General features: G+C 40.5%; 1 protein-coding gene across 3 annotated transcripts in view; it reads right to left on the bottom strand.

Annotated features, from left to right (window-relative positions):
- Window positions 1-647: 647 nt before the first annotated feature.
- The window catches only part of Snx19 (sorting nexin 19), a 44,062-nt gene continuing 23,320 nt past the window's right edge, over window positions 648-21,389 (bottom strand). For 2 of the 3 annotated variants that reach the window (XM_042696165.1, XM_042696166.1), the window contains 3 exons: window positions 4,580-4,764; window positions 3,056-3,143; window positions 648-2,096 (listed from right to left, as the gene is read on the bottom strand). In XM_042696165.1, coding sequence (XP_042552099.1) covers window positions 1,964-2,096; window positions 3,056-3,143; window positions 4,580-4,764 — 406 coding nt within the window. In that variant the 3' untranslated portion in view covers window positions 648-1,963. The remainder of the gene's footprint in view (window positions 2,097-3,055; window positions 3,144-4,579; window positions 4,765-21,389) is intronic. The other variant, XM_042696167.1, reaches the window with a different exon arrangement.

A 21,389-nucleotide genomic window follows, 5' to 3' on the forward strand; every position in this document is an offset into this window, starting at 1 on the left:
GAAGTAGGATGTGAGGACAGCTTATCTATCTGGGCCAGGTGGAGTAGAGGTGGGGTCTCTTACATAATGTGAAATTTGAAGAAGTTGTTTGGATTGGAAGTGTCTAAAGATTCCTTAGAATTTCTTGACAGAGAGATTTCATGGTGTGTCAGGTTATCAACGGAGAGAATCTGTGTCACATCTGAGTCAGAAACAGCAGAATGAAAGCAGTACAGAGAGCTAAGTACATGTGAGGGGTAAGGGTAGGGAGAGAAGGCAGAAGAAACTAGGACTGCGCAGTTCCACCTACCCAGAATGCCACAGTCTGCCTGAAGGAGCCAAAGGATCTTCTGGCTGGATTTGTAGCCCTGTAGGTACTCAGGCCATGTAGAAGGCTAAGCTACTTTGGTCTATGAAAATCTAGTGAAGAAGGTACTTAAGAGCACTCAGAGCCTTCAAGTCACTGTCATAACTAACTCTGAAGGACAGAGAGGGTCATGAGACACTATCTCATTTACCTTCTTGCCTTTCAGCAAGAATAGCACACCTAAGCCTCCTAGTTACATCAGAACATAATTTATGGTTAAGAGCTTACAGACCAGGCTAGGGTAGGGTGCAGGAAGGTAGTGGGGTGGGTGGTGGGAAGAGAAGTAACATTATTTCACAACTTTTTCTTCTATGACAATTTTAATTGTGCGCTCATCACCTACTTCATGGTCTTTGAGAACTTTGACACTGGTCTTGATATCCAAGCCCATTCTCAGCAGTCTTAATTCCAGGCAGAAGATCTTCAAGTGGGAGAGTCTCATGCACCAGGGGAAGAGGGTTAGAGGTCAGTCATGGTTTCCTGGTAGTGCCCAGACATGTCTTTTACTAGCTACACACCAGCATTTCACAGGTAGCAGTGCTTCCCTTTTGACTTGCTGCCTGCCTTCTTTTCTACCAGCAGTTTTAGTGGACATTACCTCTGACGGAACACTTTTACCTTCTCAAGTCTTAAGGACTAACTTGATCCTTAAAGCCTACAGGAAGTCAAGCAAAGCCCTTTAAATCTGTTATCATTTTGTGTTCAGAGTAAAAGTTTCCTGCCAAAGACATGTGGACAGAGGTCCTCTCATCTGGGTTTCTATCCTTTGAGCATTCTTAGCCATGGAACAAGTACTTTTCCTTTTCTCTGGAAACAGTGAAGCCCAATATCTAAGTTGCCATGTGATTTTGTTGAAGATAGAGGGAAAGTTATAAATCTTAAAACTTAATGGCTTTTGGGTGGGTGTTAGGAGGAAAGCTTACAAATGCAATCTGTGTTGCAATTCCTTTCAGGATAGGGTGTGAAGGGTGGGTGGATTTACCAGAGGCTTGGCAGTTTTCTTTGAAGCTTTCTGAACAGGAAAAGTGTAGCCGTCCAGGGAATCAGCCTTCATGACAGCCTCAATAAGGCTGCTGTGTTGGAAAACAGCCCATGAGCAAAAAGTCCCTTGAGAAACATTTCCCTCTCCTCTTCTGGAATTACTAACTAGGTAGGACCCAGAGGTCTGACTGTAAAGAGTGACCTCAAATGAATTTCAGTTTCCAGGAAAAGAGAATCTAAGATTATTTTCTCCTCCAAGGAAACTGAGCTATAGTTGCATCCGGAGTTTGTGTGTTGGTAGCTTAGGCACATGTAGGTACAGGGCTTGGCTGTGCAGTCTTAGAGGGAAAGGACAGAGGCAAAAGGTGCTCATTCTTCTAATTCACAGTGTTGCTTTCCAAAACATAGAGGACCTAGCCACTAGCAATAATCCAAAAACCACAACAAAGCTATGGAAATGGATACACATGCGATTGATAGATAACCCCTGCCACCTGCTACAAAGGTTAGAACTGGGTTTGAAGTGGGGCAAGGATTGAGCTGCCTTGCTCAGTGGATTAAATGTCCTGACTGGTGTCTGGATAAATGAACTACTCTCCTTTCCTAGTCTTTGAAGAATGCGTGAATGACCGCCAGTTACGGGGAAACACTCATCCTTTTGGGGCTGCCTGGGGTGTCTGAGGCTGAGGGGGCTGTGGCAGATTCTTCAACAGAGGCACTGAGATCCAAGAATTCCAGAATGATGTCCCCAAGGCAGTAGATCAAATGTCTGAAAGAAATGGATAGAACAACTTAAGAGTTCAGTCAAGAAACACAAGATTCTGTTTATAATACTTATTTTCTTTACCCACTTACTCATTACCTTTTCAGCAACAGTCTGATGAAGTGGTTGTTGAGCTGCTAAAGGCTACAACCCCATCAAAGGCAAAAAGGGAACTTTTATAAAGGGGACTTTTATAAAGTACCATTTCTCTGTGGACAGTGACATTAGCACATCAGTACTTCTCTGAAGAGCTGGGAGGGGAAATTACTGGGATGGCATGTTATTGACTACGGTCACTTCTCATACTAATCACTATAGATTTACAGGCTACTCTACATTCAGGGGGCAAAACCTGCACCAAGGAATTGACTTTGATGTAGGGTTTGAGAAAAGAATATAAGAACATTCTAGACTTTCCCAAAGCATTCCAGCTTTAAGGATGGAGTCTGCTTCTTGTAAATTATTCAAGGAATTGCCACTCAGAATTATCTGATTTCAATTTTATTATCTTTGGTATTTCTTTTTAAGTAATGACAACTCATAATATCAACACTCATCACAAGTGTTGTGAGGCTGGGAACCAATGTTGAAAGTCAAGGTATGTCCTGTGATGTACAGGTCAGTGTGTGGTCTTGCACGTTAACAGGGGCTGGCAGATGTTGGAAAGATCTATTATGCACACTGAAGTTGCAAGCCTGCAGTTAGCAGAGCATTGTTGGCCATTCATACCGGTTCTACAGTGAGTTCTGAATACAAATAGCTGGTCTAACAGGAACTTACTACCATGGCACAACCTGCTCAGAAGCCTGAACACACGGATTTTACTTAGTGGACATCAGACAATGCAATCAGGAGACCAGACAGAGCAAGGCAAGTGTATAATCACATTCTTCTGGATGTGGGATTTGAAACCATCTATGGCTTTCCCTATGTTGATGGTGGTGGGCATGCATGCTTCAGTTTACCTGTTGATGAGAGGTTGCTGCAGTGACTCTAAAATGAGATTCCAGCTTAGCCGGCACTTGTTCACCCCCAGGATTTCTACCAAAAAATCTGACGAGGAAAAAAAAAAAAAGACAGAACTTTTGCATCTTTATTGAAACTTCAATCTCAGAAGAATGTCTCCCCAAAATTTCTGCCATTTTACATAGATAGGTGCTTTCTGGTCTAACTCCAAAACACACAGCCAAATGATGACTTCATAAACTAGAGAAAAGACAATAAAAATGTTCCCTACGTTAGGTATCTAAGTAGAAATGTGCTTTAAGAAATACTCTTTGGGCTAGGAAGGTGGCTCAGTGGTAGAGCGCTTGCCTTGCATGCATCAGGCCCTGGGTTCGATTCCTCAGCACCACATAAGCAAAAAGAAAAAAGCCGGAAGTGGTGCTGTGGCTCAAGCTAGCCTTATGCTGAAGAGCTGAAGGACAGCGCCCAGGGCCACAGTTCAGGTCCCACGACCGGACCCCCCCCAAAAAACCCAAAGCAACAAAAAAAGAAATACTCTTGTAACCTGCCACAAAAGTGCAGGTTACTTCTGTGGCTCAAGAGAGAGTTGTTTCCTGGTTACTAAAGCTGTAGGCAACAAACTACTTTCTCTTCCCTTTAAAAACAGCATATAGGAAGAAAATGCTTTCACAGGTCTTTTTACTATTGCTAAGTTGTAAGCTCTGGAGGACTTACAGTCTTTCCCAGCCCCATAACCCCGTAAGTTGGTAGAGAAGCTGACTGACATGTTCACTGAACAGGAATGCTTCTGAGACTACTTCTGTAGATACAGCTTCCTTAGATCCAAAGAGTTTTTTGCTTGTTTTTTTTTTTTTTTCCCTCTAGTATTGGGGCTTGAACTCAGTGCTTTGTTCTTGTCCAGCTTGCTAGCTCATAATTGGCACTCTACCACTTGAGTCTTGCCTCCAGCCCTGCTTTTTGATAATTGTTTTGAAAATGGAGCATGCAAACTTTTCTGTCTGGGCTTCCTTTGAGCCATGATCCTCCAGATCTCCTCCTGAGTAGCTAGGATTATAGGCATGAATACCTACAATTAGGCAGGAGTTTTTATTTTTTTTATTTTTTATTTTTTTTTGGGTCCAGTCGTGGGGCCTGAACTCTGGGCCTGGGTGCTGTCCCTCAGCTCTTCAGCTCAAGGCTAGCGCTCTACCACTTGAGCTACAGCACCACTTCCGGCTTTTTTCTTTTGCTTATGTGGTGCTGAGGAATCGAACCCAGGGCCTCATGCATGCAAGGCAAGCGCTCTACCACTGAGCCACCTTTTTAATTTAAGTATCTATAGTATTCTCTTCTGGTGCTTAGTATGAAGCCAAGGTGATCAATTCCATTTCCTTGCAATCTCCTGAATGAGGGATAAAAGAATTTCAGCTCTGACTATTTTTCTAGTATCTTAAGACTTTGAGTCGAGCCACATTCAAGTACAGGGTAAAGGTAGTAAAGTTATAAGACCTATTGTATTAAAATTCACCCTTTCATCTGATTACCTGGCAGGATACTCATCAGGCTCTGTAAAGCCTGTTTCCTGGTAGCCACTTTCTGCTCCTGAGTCCTTATAGGCCGTGGAAACTTAGGCAAAACACCACCAGGCCAGATGGACTCCTGAAGAAGTTGAAGGTACTGCACCCAGCGCTGTGGACATGTTAGATTAGCCACCTGTACCTCTAGCCACCTGTGGTAGAAAAGAGAAAGAAGTGCAAAAATCTCACAAGGAAATGGAATATAAAACAATGAATCTGTCACCCTCCAGGTCTTATGTGAACATTCTAACTGTAAAGTGGCGGCATGAGGGGATTACGTCATAGGTAGAGCCATGGTCAATGAGGCCAGTGCTCTTATAAAAGAGACTCTTTAACCACATGAGGATATAGGGAGAAGACTGGAAGTCTATGAATGAGAAATTGAGTCCTCAGAAAATACTGACCTGCTGGTGCATGGCTCTTGAACTTCCTATCCATAAGAATTGTGAGGAACAGGTTTCTCTTTATAAGCCATCTAGTTTATGGTATTTTCTTATAGCAACCCTAATGGGCTAACTAACACAGCACAAATTATGTGAGCAATCTAAACAGGTCAAAGCAAAATCAGCACCAATTCTCAGAGTGGAAACCAAGTCATCTGAACTGGGATCACACAATTTGAAAACATGCAAGAGTAAAAATAGTGAATTTACTGAGTGTTCACTGTGAGCTTTATACTGTACCAGGGTTTTACAGAATAGAATGTTAAAAGGGTCTCAGTCTCAAAGTAAGAATGCACTGCACCTAGCTTTTCCAGCTCTTGTCCAGGGAGAAGGATTATAAGCGTCTGAGTAACCTGAACACAGAGCTGCCAGTTAGGAGATTGGTGATTTTTATACAATCCTTTGCTCTCTCTCTTGTTACCTGACCTTAACACACTTTTTTTGTCTTGAGAAATGATTACATCTGCCCTTTCTCACAGTCCTGTCACTTATAAGACCCTCTTCTCTCCAGAAGTTGATGCGGGCTTTGCTGGCAGGCCCTACTTAATCTCAACTTCCTCAATGAAATTTCAAGCCAGACAGCTCTCCTCTTATCATTTGGCACTTAATGCTATAGTGTAGGTCTAGAGCTGCTATATTACTTTGGAATATGAGTTAGGTTTATTTCTTCAACTAAATTATAAATGTTACAAGATTTCTGGGTCCTGCACTTATTAACAATTTCCCAAAGTGCCTTAATGTTCAAAAAATGTTTGTTGATTGACAACTGTCATCATTGTAATGAATATTTCCTTGAGGGGCAGACATACTAAATCTGGGAAAATCTGGAACATGTTTCACTGTAATTCTTTATTTGTCCCTACATCCTTCCAGAGTGGTATGGTCATGAGTTGAAGTTCAAGACCAATCTCTGGAGAATAGCATGGCTATGCTGATCCTGGACCACCAACTACTTCTACTCATGCCAGAAAACTGTGATGCACAGCAGCTCATGCTATTGCTCCTATGCCCAAATTACTTGTTGCCCATTCAAGAGCAGAGGAGGCCGCCAAGGCAAACTTTATTTAACCTCCACTCTGCCAGACAGTCTGCATTCCACTCAAGCTGGGCATTCCGGTCCTGGGGGCTGCAATCCCCCAAGTCCAGGGCTCACAAATGATTCTAAATATAGGAAACCTGAAAGGTAATAGCAGGACAAGAATGGCAGACATCGATGGAGATCAAGAGCGGCACAAAGCTGCTCTTGCCCAAAATAGCTATCACGATCGTGTCTGTTATTATTAGGATTGCATCTCCTTTTCACAAGGCCTTTCATTAAGCGAGCCTAAGCCGCCTGACAAGAGGGATCCAGTAGCAAGAATTCTTGTTCCTGTTTATAGAAGAGGGTCACCAGAGGGAGGTGGCTATGACCACCTGATTGGGTTCTTTGCAGGGGATCAAGTGACTCAAAGGTTCCCTTCTCCATCTCAAACTACACACAACCACTGCACCTTCTACTGAGGTGAATGATGTGTTTTAGATTCTCATTTAAGAGACTGTAGAGAGGGGCAAAGCCTTGCTACCCCAAATCTTCAAGGAATCTAGAGATTCCTTAATTCCTAGATTTTGTTCTAGAAACACAGCATCCTGAATCAGCTGTAGCTCATTTTATCATCCACATATTCATAGATGCCAGTCTACCCTTATTTCTGTCTGGGGTCAAAAATGCCCATGATTCAAGTGCTTCAAAAGCTGAGCATCAAAGACTAAGCATATTATACAATCAGAAAACCTCGGTTATCTTTGGGCCTACCATACAAGAAAGGAGTCAGAGTCTTTTGAATTAACATTAGTCTATTAGTGGGAAAGGACCTCATACTGCATTATGACAAGGATATCTTCTTGGGTCTCTTCTTGGTGACAGATGTTGGAAGAAAAAGGAATTTTAGTATTTTGCAAAATAAGAATTTATACAAAGCTCTAAGGCTATAACTTCTCAAGCTCTAAGTGGGGATGTTGAGAAGAAAAGTCCAAGTCTGAAAAGGTAAAGTGAAGCATCTGATAATGAAGATGAGTCGGTAAGTCAAATTTGTGGGAAGAGAACAGCAGAACTGTTTATTAGGATTAACACCTCCAAGTAATATCAACTGCTAATAAAAGAAGTCACTCTTAAGCACTGTAACCCAAGGTACAGTTGGTCACCAGAAGACCCTGGAGGATGGTCCCAGGACTGTTGGAAATAGACTTGTATAAACAGGCAGGAACCAAATAGAACTTCAGGGCTACAGAGAGGAGCAGAGATCAGAGTGGCTTTTCTCTCTGTATGAGAGCTTGAAGAGAGTCAACTTTCCTTATCTTTTCCCAGACCCTACAGATCACACACTTGGACTACAGTACATCGCATTTAATACAGTAGCAAAACTCTCCTTTGGGTTCTTCCTGCTTGTCCTCCTCTAGAAAACAAATGCTTTCCCTCAGACCCTTGGCCTCAGTGTGGTCACTTTCTAGTTCTACAAGGCAGGCTCTGCAGTACACTATGTGCAACCAATCTTTCTGGTCCACACAGCTTCTGGGGATAGTATCTTGTCTTGAACCATGACTACAAAGCCCAAATCAAGAAAATCCCCTTTATAACTACCCCTGCTCAAGCTGCCATATATATATATATATTAGTAGCTCACATTTATGAGTTACAATCCAATTTCTAAGATATGCTTTATTATTATCTACAATGTCTTTTAAAAGTTTCAAATGGCCAGATTCACAGATCTGGTATAATTTGTTGATATCTAGATATAAGCCAATGCCAGTGGACCTTTTTTTTTTTCCCCTTTTTGGTAATACTGAGGTTTGAACTGAAGGCCCTGAAGTTGACAGACAGGCACTCTTCCACTTGAGCCATACTCCCAGATCTTTTTGCTTTAGTTATTTTTCAAGCATATTCTGGTATGTATGCCTAGGCAAACCTGGGACTGTGCAACTCTGATCTCTTCAAGGATGAGCCATTAGCTCCAGTTGCCAGTAGATTACTGATAACAAAGAAAATGGAGATTTCTTCAGCCAATAACATTTTCTTTTTTATCCATTTCATCTTCCTTTCCTTTTATTCTGTCATTCTTTTCGGAAATAGAGCTTCATCCATACCTCCATCTCTTTATTAAACTGTACTAGGCTCATGCCTGTAATTCTAGCTACTCAGGAGAAGCTGAGATCTGAGGAGCTGGGTATGAAGTCAGTAGGGCAGGAAGTCTGTGAGACTTCATGTCCAATGAACCACTAAAAATCTGGAAGTGAAGCTATGGACCAAGTTGTAGAGTATCAGCCTTGAGTGATAACCTAAGGGACAGCACCCAGGTCCCTGATTTCAAGCCCCAGTACCAGCACAGAAAAAACAAACAAACAAATACACAAAAGAAAACAAGACAAACAGATCTATGACCCTATAGCTCCTTAAAGCAAAGGAATGGAACTGATGTGTTACAGGAATGTCTTCACCATCTGTTTCTAGAATCTATATTCCTTACTCTTTCTGTCTGTTTGCTTATTTTTGAGACAGTCTTGCCATATAGTCCAAGCTGGTGTTTACTTGAGATCCTTCTGCCTCTGCCTCCTAAGTGCTGGCCCTGCTGCCATGCAGTATCATTCCCTGCTTACTTAAGCACTTAAACTAATGGGAATCTAAAGTTTCAAGGTGGATGGACACACATCATCATCATCATCATCATCATTATCATCATCATCATTATCATCATCATCTTTCCATGATAAACTTCATTTACCAAATAAAAATGTTATTGTTTATGTAATATGATACGCATGAGGTAAACATGTTAAAATAATATGGTAGAAATAGCCTCAAATAGCTTTGGTTTTCTTTTTCAACACTGTTCTGGTTCTAATGTTTGATTTAGACAGATCTCTTCCTATTGTTATACTTGAATCCTCAAAGAAAAGGAAAACCCAAACGGTCTGTTCTGTTAAGCCATTTCTGGGATGGCTCACAGTACATAGAAGCCTTACTTCTATAGTGGGTGGCGGGGGCGGCGGGAAGGAAAGAAATAGCCTACTGCATGAAAGAACAACAACAGATTGACACTGAGATGTTTAAGAGCTGTTCTTATGCCAGACATGGAAGGAAGGAGGATCTGGAGATTAAAGGCTTGCCAATATATGGGGGGTACATTCTATTCCATGTTCAAGAGAACCTGGTCTGAAATAGCTAGATGGAGGAATGAAGTAGTAGACAAAAAGGAGATGGTTTAATACCAGGACTTAAGATGGTGCTTCAAGATTAGCAGAAGGTCACTTCCCATTAAAAAAACAAAACAAAACAAAAACAGACGAATCAAATTTCATGAATAAAAGGAGAAGACTGGGGGAGATCAGGCTTAATCCAGATAACTAAATTCCCTCCACTTCTTTTGTAAGAGATCCGTCATGGCTAAGTGAGAAAGGGTCCTAAGTTATTGTGACTTTACAGGCAAGAGACAGAAAGAAAATAGTCAAGTCAAAAATTAGAAAAATATTCCTAAGAGCACTACTACTATTCTAACAAAGATACCTGCTGTGGTCTAAGTAACAAACAAAAACCAGGTTTCATTCCTTATAAGCTGGTAACCCCAAGTATGAATATGCCTCAGCTTTATCCTAAGGCACAAGTACAGTTCAAAGAAAAGGAGAGAAAAATTTGCTTAAAGTTGATCTTTAACAGCCTGTTCTTGTGCTTATAGACAACATTTATCATTGTAAATGGACATACAGGTGCCATGAAGTGCTGCCTCATTCTATCCTTAGAACATGGTTTTCACTTTCACACCACTGACAGTTTGGACTGCTGATTCTTTCCTGTGGGGCTGCTTTCCTATGGGATGTTTAGAAGCATACTTGACTCTTTATCCTCAACTAGATGTTGGTTGTGACAATCACAAAATAGTTCCATATGGAAACAGCCCAGATGCTTAATAGATGAATGGGTCAAAAAAAATATGGTACTTACACACAATGGAATTTTACACAGCCATTAGAAAGAATAATAGTATGTCATTTTCAGGGAAATGGATGGACCTAGAACAAATCATCTTAAGTGAGGTAAGCCAAGCTCAGAGAGACAAAGGGCACATATTTATTCTCCTATGTGGAAGCTAGTTCTAAAATATACAAGGACAGGATAAAATTATACAGATCTCTCTGTATTCACACACAGTGAGACCAAAGGAGGATACTCTTGGAAGAGGAGTATAAAGGTACAATGCCTATGTGCCTCTGTTCATATAAAATATTTATCAAAATGAAAAAAAAAATTCTAGACAATGTCACATGTCCTCTAAAGTGGGTTCAGCCATGTCACACTTCCTTAGACCTGGGGTCTTTTGGATCCAATGTATCAGGTTACTTTGTAGTGATTTAGCCTGGTAGCTGTCCCAGAATATTTTCTAAATTGTGGACTGAATATCACTGGAAGTCCTGTGTGGGTGGCTGTAGCAACATTTTAAGAAGTCAAAATAGAAATTCATTCAAACAGAAAATATGAAAGTACACTAGAGGTTTTAGAATACTTTTGCCATGTATGTATATACATCCATATGACTGCATAGACCAGATGTTTGTGTATATCTGAATGCATATTTGTACCTGTTCAAGTATTTGTGACAGGCTTCCAGGCTTTCCTCATTGTGAATAGAAGTTTTCAAAAAAAAAGTTTAAGAACACTGATATAGAAGAAAAGGTTATGATTTTGAGAAAGTGGAAAAGCACAAGCTATGAAGTTGGCTTTCTGGAAACAATGTCTGTCTACTATACCTTGCAAAACAACATAGCCACATACAATATGAACACTGTTCTCTGAACCCCTGGTCCTAGTACATTGTTCTGTGTATTGGCTCATCCTCTCGAGAATACCACTCTACAGGGTAGAAGAAAAAGCAGATCTTAGGGGTAGGAGGTGGGTAATGTGGATTCAGGGCATTTGACATTAAACAAGTTGTTTTTGCCAATTTCACACCTGATAAAAGTTAACACTTCTTTTCCCATCTGATTCCTTTCCCAGGCCCTTGTCTTCCTGCCACAGCTTTCTTGTGTTTATGGACAGTCCCCCTGTCACTCTCAACTCTAGGCTTCTTTGTCCTATAACTAGGCAGACCCAAGTTACCCAGCTGTGAGAAAGTTCAACATTGCTGCCCTCTGAATGTGTATCTAGGTCACCATCCTTTCCTGCTCAGTGCAGGAGAAGAATGAGGAGGAAATGAACTCCAATGACATGAAGCTTCTTTCTCCCAATGAACTGTGAAGTCTTTTTTTTTTTTTCTTGTCAGTTGTGGGGGCTGAACTCTGGGCCTGGGTGCTGTCCTCAGCTCTTCAGCTCAAGGCTAGTGCCCTAACACTTGAGCCACAGCGCCACTTACAGTGTTGTTCTGCTTATGTGGTGCTGAGGAATCGAACTCAGGGCCTCATGCATATGAGGCAAGCACTCTACCACTGAGCCACCTTCCCAGCCCCAACTGTGAAGTCTTAAATGGCTCAGAGTATGTACAATTTCTTCTTTGATTTTTTAAAAAAACTTTTATGTTCTAAGTCATAGATCCATATCATTGAAACATGACCATCAAGAGAGGACTTAACCCTTCTTAATACCACAGTTTAAGACTCTGAGTTTCTTGCTTTTATATCTAGGCATAAACAGTCCTTGTTTTTGACTAGTAATGTGTACGTTACAGATAAAAGATTAGTACACATAACAGTTGATGGAATGTTAAGGACCTTCAAGAAATCATCTATTGAATGTCAGAAATTATCTTTTTCTCCTCAAAAGACTCCACATAGAGCTCCCCTATGATCCAGCAATCCCACTTTTGGGCATTTACCCAAACGATCACAAACAAAGCCACAATAAAGCTACCAGTACAACTATGTTTATCGCAGCATTATTTACCATAGTCAAGATAAGAAACCAACCCAGATGCCCTTCAGAAAATGATCGGATCAAGAAAATGTGATGTGATGTGGTGTGTGTGTGTGTATATATATGTATATATATGTATATATGTATATATATATCTATAATGATGTTAAGTGAAATGAACCCCAAGATAGGAACACAACTGTTTTTTTCTTTCTTGCTATTGTTTTTAACATATTTAAAATGTACTATGTGTTTTTTTGTTTCTATGTCCTCCCCCGCCCCCCTGCCCCCGTGTGCTAAAATTTCAGTGCCTTCCACTACCAGTGACCTCAAAGAGGACTTTCTGGCTGTTCCTTATTCCTTATTCCTTCCCTAAAATTGCTTGGGATATGTGGGTGCCATCTTGTAGTTTTAGATTATACATCCTAACATTTCAGGACCTCTTTGAATCTTGATTTCTGTCATCAAGAAAATTAATTATTTCTATAAGATTGGAGATACTTCAAATTTATTGCTGAAAATAACCAAATAAGGTTTGAGCAAGAGCAATGCTCCATCACTAGAAATGTCTTCTCAGGATGGCATTATTCTCTTGTGCTAAAAATACTCAAACCACTTTAAAGCAAGAATTAACTAGTCCAGGCCTCCCATGTCTGTCATAGTATGATAAAGGCCTGTTGAAATAATTATCGATATAACACCACTTGTTCCTTTCATTTAATGGTCTCACAATCCTGTTAAAGGACAAAAACCATGCTAATCATTCAAAACATACTCCTACTAAACACATACCACTTTCCAGGGCTCACTATTTTCGTTTCTGAGTGTTTACAAAACAAATACTTTACAATATACTTCAGAAATTTCCAGAAATAAATGTCAGGGTCCATAAACTATCTGTTTTGGAAAAGGCAAGATATTTGCCCATCTCTGACTCCTTATCTCTCTCTCTCTTTCCCTTTCTTTCTCATAAACATGTGCGCACGCATGCACACAAACACACACACACACACACACACACACACACACACACACACACACACACACACACACACACACACACACACACACACACACATGTATGTCAGTACTGTGGCTTGAATTCATGGCACTGTGGTTGTGTTTGGCTTGCTTGCTCACAGTTGGTGCTTTATCACTTCAGCCATACCTGCAGTCGACCATTTTGTGGTTAACTGGAGATAAGGGTCTTGGGCTTTTCTGCTTACGATGGCTTTGACTCTTGATCCTCTGATCTCAGTCTCCTGGGTAGTAGGATTACAAGCATGAATAACTGACACCAGTTATATTTTTATTGATTGCTGTGTCTTTCCCACCCAATACTGTTCCACAACTTCAGCTTTTTTTTTTTTTCATTTACTGATCACCATTCTTAGTTCTATGGTTACTACATCTGCATTACTCAGTTTATGTCTCCTCTTTATTTTGTAATAGATATTCATCTAGAATCTGATGTTGGTTACTTGTCCTGGTTTTATTTAATGCTGATTTCCCCTACTCTATGAGAATGATACGTTTAATTTGCCTATTTTGCCTAGAGAGCTTCTTATAAGTTACAAAAGAATTAACATTGTAAGGTTTTGAGAGCAGGGATCTGACTCATTTCATTCTACTATCTCCTCGGGCACATACTGTAATGTGCTAATCATATAAAAAGCCATCAAATATTTGCTGAATATTGTTCCAAAACTATCAGGGATACCTCTAGTGTTAAATCTATTATGCTCTTCTGTGAATTCCAGAGCCTCTCATCCATTTCTGTTTTCCTTTCTGAGTTGGCTGTTTTCCACAATATACAGTTTTAATTTTACCTAATTAAAAAAAAATCCAACTTCTTCCTCTTCACTGGGTTGATAGGTCTCCTGCAGAGCACAGTTCTTCTCCTTGGGTTATAGCAGAGCTCACGATGGGATATATCCTAAACTATGCCACTGAACATTTAAAAATCTTCCCTTGGAGCTAGGTGCTGGTGGCTTAGCTTGTAATCTTAGCTACTAAGGAGGCTGAGATCTGACAATTGTGGTTCAAAGCCATACTGGTCAGGAAAGTCTGTGAGACTCTTATTTCTAATTAATTACGGAAAAGTTGGAAATGGAGCTGTGGTCAAGTGAAGGGTGTTAGCCTAGAGCACAACAGCTCAATGACGATTCCGACACCTAAATTCAAGCCCCAGGACTGGTACCCACACACAAAAACCTTCCCTTGGTACCAGCTACACAGCTACTCAGGCCATATATTCCTTTTTCTTCCAAAAAGAGACCCACATAGAAGAAAAGATGAAAATACTATCTAGGCTTTAACTTTTTATTTAAAATTCTCATACTGATTAAGTTAGAGATATAGTCCATGTCATCACTTATATGCATACAAAACAATGTAAATAATAATCTATTGATTTAATAGGCAAACACACCTTTAGTCACAATTTATATATACTGTTCACAAAGGACCATACCATGCTATTAATTATACTTCTCCAACCATGGGAAAACTATACAAATTCTTATTTTCTCCATTCCTTTGACCCTAGCCCCATATCACAGACTGTCCAACCAGTGACTACTTCTGGTTGTAATGTTACATGGGCAGTTCTCACAAATTCATGATCTACCATTCCTACAGCTGTGATCTCAGCTAAGCCTCTTCTCATCTTATACCAATGAAAAAAACTCCCTAATTTGTTTCCCTTGCTCTAATTGTCTTCTCAATTAATCCTCAATAGCATTAAGTGATTTTTCTAAAATTGAAATGTGATCATGCCACCACTGTGTTTGTTTTATAAATTGCTTCCCATCAAATAGGGTGCACATGCTTTGATCCTGGAATGACTGACAGGGCCCTGCATAAATCAACTACCATTGTACTTTCAGTATTATCTTCATCCATTCATTTTACACATTGCATATTCTGAATCACTCTCAACTTGCACCACAGATATGCTACATCATTTTACTGCTCTGCATTGAATGTTCTACCCTTCGATGTCTGCTGTCAACACCCCTGATTCTTTAATTCCCACTTTTGATGTCAACCACTCTGAATGCCTTCCCTGGGCCCCTCACAATTGATTACTTTGTCGTTTCTCTGGATAATAGAGTTCTTTGTAAGGCTTCAGTTTTACACTGGAACAATTTATTTATAAATTTGCACCTCCAGGTGAATATCAAACTTCCTATAGGAGAAGGTTAAGGAAGGTTTTTTTTTTTTAAATGTATTACTATCACTTAACATAGTGGTACAGAATAGATGACTGATAAATATAAGTCAATTAACACGTATATGGGGAAACACTGCTCTTAAAGCATGACACTGTAAGCTTTGCCAAGGGCATGTGTCCCACTAAAGCAGCCAAAGGAAAAAAAAAAAGTAAGCTCTTCATTATTCGTGCTTATGGAGAAAGGCAATAATAGATTTAAAAAAACTGTGAATAACATAGAAATCTTTGTACTTAGCATTTCATATATATCTATATAAACATCTGCCTAGGGCTGGGAAGGTGGCTTAGTTGTAGAGCGCTTGCCTTGCATGCCTGAGGCCCTGAGTTCGATTCCTCAGCACCACATAAGCAAAAAGAAAAAAGCGGGAAGTGGCGCTGTGGCTCAAGTGATAGAGCGCTAGCCTTGAGCTGAAGAGCTGAGGGACGGCGCCCAGGCCTAGAGTTCAGGCCCCACGACTGGACCTCCAAAAAATAAATAAATAAAAAATAAACATCTGCCTATAAACGTTAGATTAAGTTTCCTAATGATCTTTGTTTAGGCTAATAGTAAAATTAAACTGTGGGCCAATATAACAGCGGTAGGGTAGATATTGTAAGGAGTATGTTGGAAGATTCTGGCTGATGTACATAACTCATGCAATGAGTAATTCACAACTAGTTGTGCATTTCTCTGGAAGGGAAGAGGTGGAAGGTAAGCAAATAGGTCAGCCTTGTTTCCTTTCTGGCACATTATAACCCTTCAAGAAATAGCTGTCAGCAGCCTGTGTTTTTGTTGGTTTTCCTGGCAAATATGTCCAGAGGCCAGAAGAGACTGAAAGTCAAACAAAGTAAACAGAGATTATGGCGACTGTAACTCACACTGGTATTTTGGGATGTGAGTTTGACAGATGGAATAGCGCTAAACAGATTCTGAGCCAGTACTTGAAACTATCGTGAAAGAAAGGAAGACAGCAGAATGTGAAAAAAGACCAAAATCAAAAGTCAGCTGCCTTTCTGAAAAATGGACAATGAAATGTAGACTGTATACTTGGGAAAGGTAAGCTCGATTGCAAGGGAGATCTCTAGACAGTCATTCAGAGTTAAGCATTATGATACCCTCAGGACTCTAACTAGAAAGCTTACCAGTGTGCCTCTAAAGACGTTCCGATCAATGTTTTCCACCTTTTATCATGTTATAAATTCATGTTACATGTTCGATTCAGAGAAAATCAGAGAACCAGAGCTGGCTGACTTTAAAACTAACCCAGAAAAACCACAAGCCTGTAAACCTAGCTTGACCACTTAAAAGTTGAATGAGCTAATTTTTTTGCTTCCTTGTTTATAAAACAGACTAATTCTTTCTTTCCTTCTCTTTTGCTCTCCTTTCCTCCCCAGGAGACACTCCATCATTTGACTCAGTCCTTTCTTTCTTTATTTTTCAGACATGGTCTGATACCTTCTTGCAGAAGACCAGCCCAGAACACGATATTCCACTGACAACATAGTTAATAAAATGTGGAAATTAAAATTAATAAATATTAAAAAGTACCAGACTACCCCTTATCATCTGGTGATGATGATTCTCCCCATTCCTCCTGCATAGTTAGGATTACAGATGTGTGCTGCTATGCCTAGCTTGGTGGTTGAAATGGTTGTCTTGCTAACTTTTTGCCCAGACTGGCAACTTGAACGCTAGTTTTGCTAGGCCTATGAATTTATTGAAAATTATAGACACCCAGCACCCCTACTTTTGCATCTGTGCTCTCTAGTCTGAGCCAATGCCTGCTGCAGGCTCTTTACAATCAACTTGGGCTCCAGGAAGAACAGGATTCACCTATAAGCATGACAGAAGACAAAATGGCCCTGAAACAAGCAATGACATCATCTTACCGTCTTTAAGAAAACAGCCAAAAGCTCAAACGACTACTTGCCTGGCAATCTGTTCCGGTTCAAATGGCAAAATGGTAACAACTTCTCTAGAGCTCCTCCTGTGACTAAGCCTGAGCTAACAATTGTGATTTGTGGCTGTTTTAACTATATTTACCTTTGTTATCTTCTGTGCTCAATTTTCCTACTTAACCTGAAGCAATGGGCTGTACTCTTGAAGACTGCTCAGAGTGTTACACTGCTGTCTTCCCATGGCTGCCATGTAATAAAAAGAAAAATCCCTTTCTCCATTGTGTCTTTGGTATATGGGAGCAAGTGGCAGTACTCAACATGGGACTCGTAAACTTTGGGCTTGGATCTAAAAATCCTGTTTAAGCCTGGAATTGGGACCATCCTTAATGTCTGCTTCCCGAGTAGATGTGATGACAGGCTAGAGCCACTGTGCCTGGCTAATCTAGGCCAATTCTTCTTTTGCCTTCTTCATAAAGTTTTCCTGATCAACTGAGAAAAATAAAAGCACTTTTGAAAGCACCTGGCTGTTTGTGCACGTAATGGAGAAAAGTATCCCCCTGGATCTCCTTAAGAATTCTATCAGGGGCAAGGAACTAAATGACCGCAGGATCCCCAGTGAGCTTATACTTCATGCCTAGTCTTCCTACCATTAACTTCAGCAGGGTCAGGGAAGCAATTACAGGACTAGCAAACCATTTGGTAGTAAGCAACAAGACCTGTGGAGTTACAGGCAATATGAAGCCTATATTCCAGGATCTTTCCTAAAACTAGACCTGCATATTTGAAACAATAATATTTTTGCTGAAGAGACCTCAAGATCCGAACTGCCTCCTCAATCTTGGCCCCATGGGAACCACAAGCAGGGCTCATTCTCAGTCCCCAGGTGTTAATCCTGAGCCTGCCTTTCTCAGCACCTAAGGCAGGGAAGTGGCTGGAGAAGGGGAAGGTAATTAAAGTGGCCACCCATTTAGAAGAAAATTGAGCCTGATAGAGGGGAAAGGGCAGGGGAAGGGTAGTAGTCCTTAGTGCTAGAGCACCAGGAAGTAAAGCAAAACACAAAGGAGGAGAGAAGGCAGTAATTTAAGTGGTTGTCAAGACAACCAGAGCCCCTATTGTTCACAGTGACCTTACCTCACAGGGAGAGCTCTCAGCTCCGCAGGAGCACAGAGCCATCACCTCAGCAGAGAATGAGAAGGGGAAGGGAAAGAAGGGAGAAGTGTCAAATAATTATGTGCTCTCTACTCAGACAGGGTCCAACCTTCTCTGGGTATAAGAGGTTGCAGTTTTAGAGCATACTCAGCCATGATTTGGACGGTAATTATCTGAGACTGTATTAAATAAGCAGAAATTGCATGGCTCCAGATTATTCTATAAGATGGCTAGAGGAAGGCAGAAAAGACATCTTGAGAACAAAAGATAAATATGAGAAGCAGATGTACAAGTCCAAGAAGCAGAACAAACAATGGGGGAGGGTGCATGGAGGAAAAGGAAACGCGACTGTAATGAACTGAATCACCTGGTGCGGGAGAATTATTCAAAGGTATTTGTTTCTCCTTTTCATCTAAGGCAAAAATCTCAAAATCTTTTCAAGTATGGAGCTATTATATCTAAGTATTAAGGCTATTAGGACAGTGGTGGTATCTGCAGTACCTCCATATAATGGAAACTTGGGGAGTACCACCTGTGGTTAGAAAACATAAGGAAGTAACAAATGAAATTGAAAAAAAAGAAAGGAAGAAAGAAACCATGGCATTGGGGGATACTTATCTTGATGCTGCATTTACAAAGCAAGTCTAAGTTCTAAGAGGGATTAATTCCCCCCCAGAATTCCTTGGTGCTGGCATCATATTAAGAGATAAGACTACAGTGTACTTCCTTCCTGCCAGTTCAACACTACTCTCTCCCTGCTCCTTTATTATATAGGCTGAATGAAGTCTGTAGATAAAGATCAGAATGGGGCAGGGTGTGTGTGTGTATACTATCCCCCTATACATGCCCAGCAAGTATAAGGCCCCAAATTCCATACCCAGCACCTGAAAAAAAAAAAATAGAAAAGAAAAGAAAAACATGTGCCTGCCCCTCTAAATACAAGTGAACAGAAAAGAGCCAAACAATCTGAATCTATGACTGAAAGCAGCAGGAAAAGTTCCTAGCACTGGGACAATCTACCACTGACTATCCCACCTTAATGAGATGTATCAGTATACATCTCCATGGCTTTGGATTCCAACTACCTTATAAAGAATACTGACAACATTTTTCAACTCAGATGCACTTCTCTCAACCAGAGATTATCTGGTTCACCTGTGCTTAATCATTCCCAGTATTTAATCCTTAAGGGATGGTCTACCTCAATGGGCAACTCTGGCGAGACATGCCACTCTGAGAAACAAAAACAGACTGAAGACTCATCACAACAGAAAGACGAATGGTGGAAGATGAAAGAATACTGGCTTGCTTAAAAGTCACTGGCACTATGGAGTGGGAGGGTTGGTGGCCTCTAAATCAGGGTGCAGGATCAAATGGCTTTTGGATATCATCATTAGCAGGACAAGAGACCTATAAAATTGCAAAAACAGGTTTCCCTCAAATAAAGTTAGTAAGTATTGTTTGACTTGCAGCGCCATCTGGTGTCCAGAGGGAGAATTCCTTTACTCACTTCCCCTGTAGCAGTAGCGAGAGAGAGAGAGAGAGAGAGAGAGAGAGAGAGAGAGAGAGAGAGAGAGAGAGAGAGAGAGAACCTACAACTTGACTAAAAACATGCAAAATACATTTAAAGGTTACTTTTTGCTTAAAAATAAAGGCAATTTCCCTTGACCCCATTCAAAAATGTGCAGTGACTGATACTTGTCCTATAAGATCCAGCTCCAGATACCTTCCTCTATAAACCTCCCTAACTTTTAACCCCAAATGATCTCTTATCCTTTAAACAATCTCATGAACAAGGCACAGTTATTCTCATTTGGAGAGTAACTAAGGCAAAGGGAAGTTAAGTGACTTGTAAATAAATTACAGAGATAGTAAACTTGACAGTAGGGTATGTATTCAGATGGATCTTGCTTCAAGACCCATATTAATTCATTCCTATGTGAAGGAGAGAAGTCTAGATTATCTGACAGCAGGACATTTGAGCAAGCAATCTCAGTGAGACCTCTCAGTGGGAACCTATGGTCTTTTGGAAAGCCTCCATTTAAGAGCCCTGTTGGGGGGAAGGATGAAAGATTTAGCTTCCTTTTGTGCTTCTTGTCCCACAGCACTGGGGAGAGGAATGCCTGAAGCCTTTGTTAGTGATGAGAGAAGGACTGATTTAAGTGGAATAGTATGTGATCTTACACATTCCCTGGACACAAATTTGTTAAGTATCTTTTTAATTAGGCTTGGCAATTGGGATATCGGTAAACAAGGCACAGATCCCGCCTCAAGGGTATTACATAGTCTAAAGCTGTCATCAAAACATCAAGTTCTTAGCTTCTTATTTGTAATTACAGATAGGCAAGAGATACCAATAACCTGATTTGGTTTAAATGCCTCAGTATTCTATTATTTTTCCCCCTTAACTTGTACGATGACCAGTGCTGCTCCTCTCCTTGAGTACAAGAGAATTTAAGAGCATACACTACATACAGTAATGGAAATGGACAGTTCACGGACAGAAAGCAGTCAGTTATCCACATGTTATAACCATGGATAGGTATTCAAGTCAAGTGTAGAGTAAATGATACCAAGAAAGATGTCAGCAGACTACATGCTTGGTAGGTGAAACCACTGGGGATCCTCCTGGCCCAGTCCTGAGAGGTCAACAGCTTCCCTTCAGCATGTTCTAATGGAAGAGGCATGGGACAAGCCTTTTCTCAAGGAGATAACGCAATTTGAGCAAAGACATCACTGCAGAACATTCATTTCAACACCTCTAAAAACAGCGCAAGTCAATAACAGGAAAAACAAGAAATCTAAAAACTAAGTTAATTTTGTATCTGAGGCTCTTGTAAAATTATGCATTTTCTGGAGAAGCTGTGTTTAGGATGAGATCAGTTATATGATATAGCGAGGTATCAGAGCTGAACTGGAAGAAAAAGAAGTTAAAGGGAAGTCTGTGCTTCCTAGGCAACTCTGAATCTCTATCCTGATACTCTTTCTCTAATTGTAAATAGTACGTAGAAAAGAGACATCTAAGGAGACTAATCAATCTGTGACCCAGGGTGTTTTAAGAATTAAATCAGAATATGCAGATGGGGATGAATTTATATGCTCCTATCAGATATCTATGTCCTGAAACCAGGCAGAGCAGATGGGAAGCAAAATACTGAGAACACAGAGATTTACAAGTGGCCACTGTCAGAAGGC

The sequence above is a fragment of the Dipodomys spectabilis genome, unplaced genomic scaffold (genome assembly GCF_019054845.1).
Source record: "Dipodomys spectabilis isolate Male_0828 unplaced genomic scaffold, ASM1905484v1 ptg000201l, whole genome shotgun sequence".
NCBI lineage: Eukaryota > Metazoa > Chordata > Mammalia > Rodentia > Heteromyidae > Dipodomys > Dipodomys spectabilis.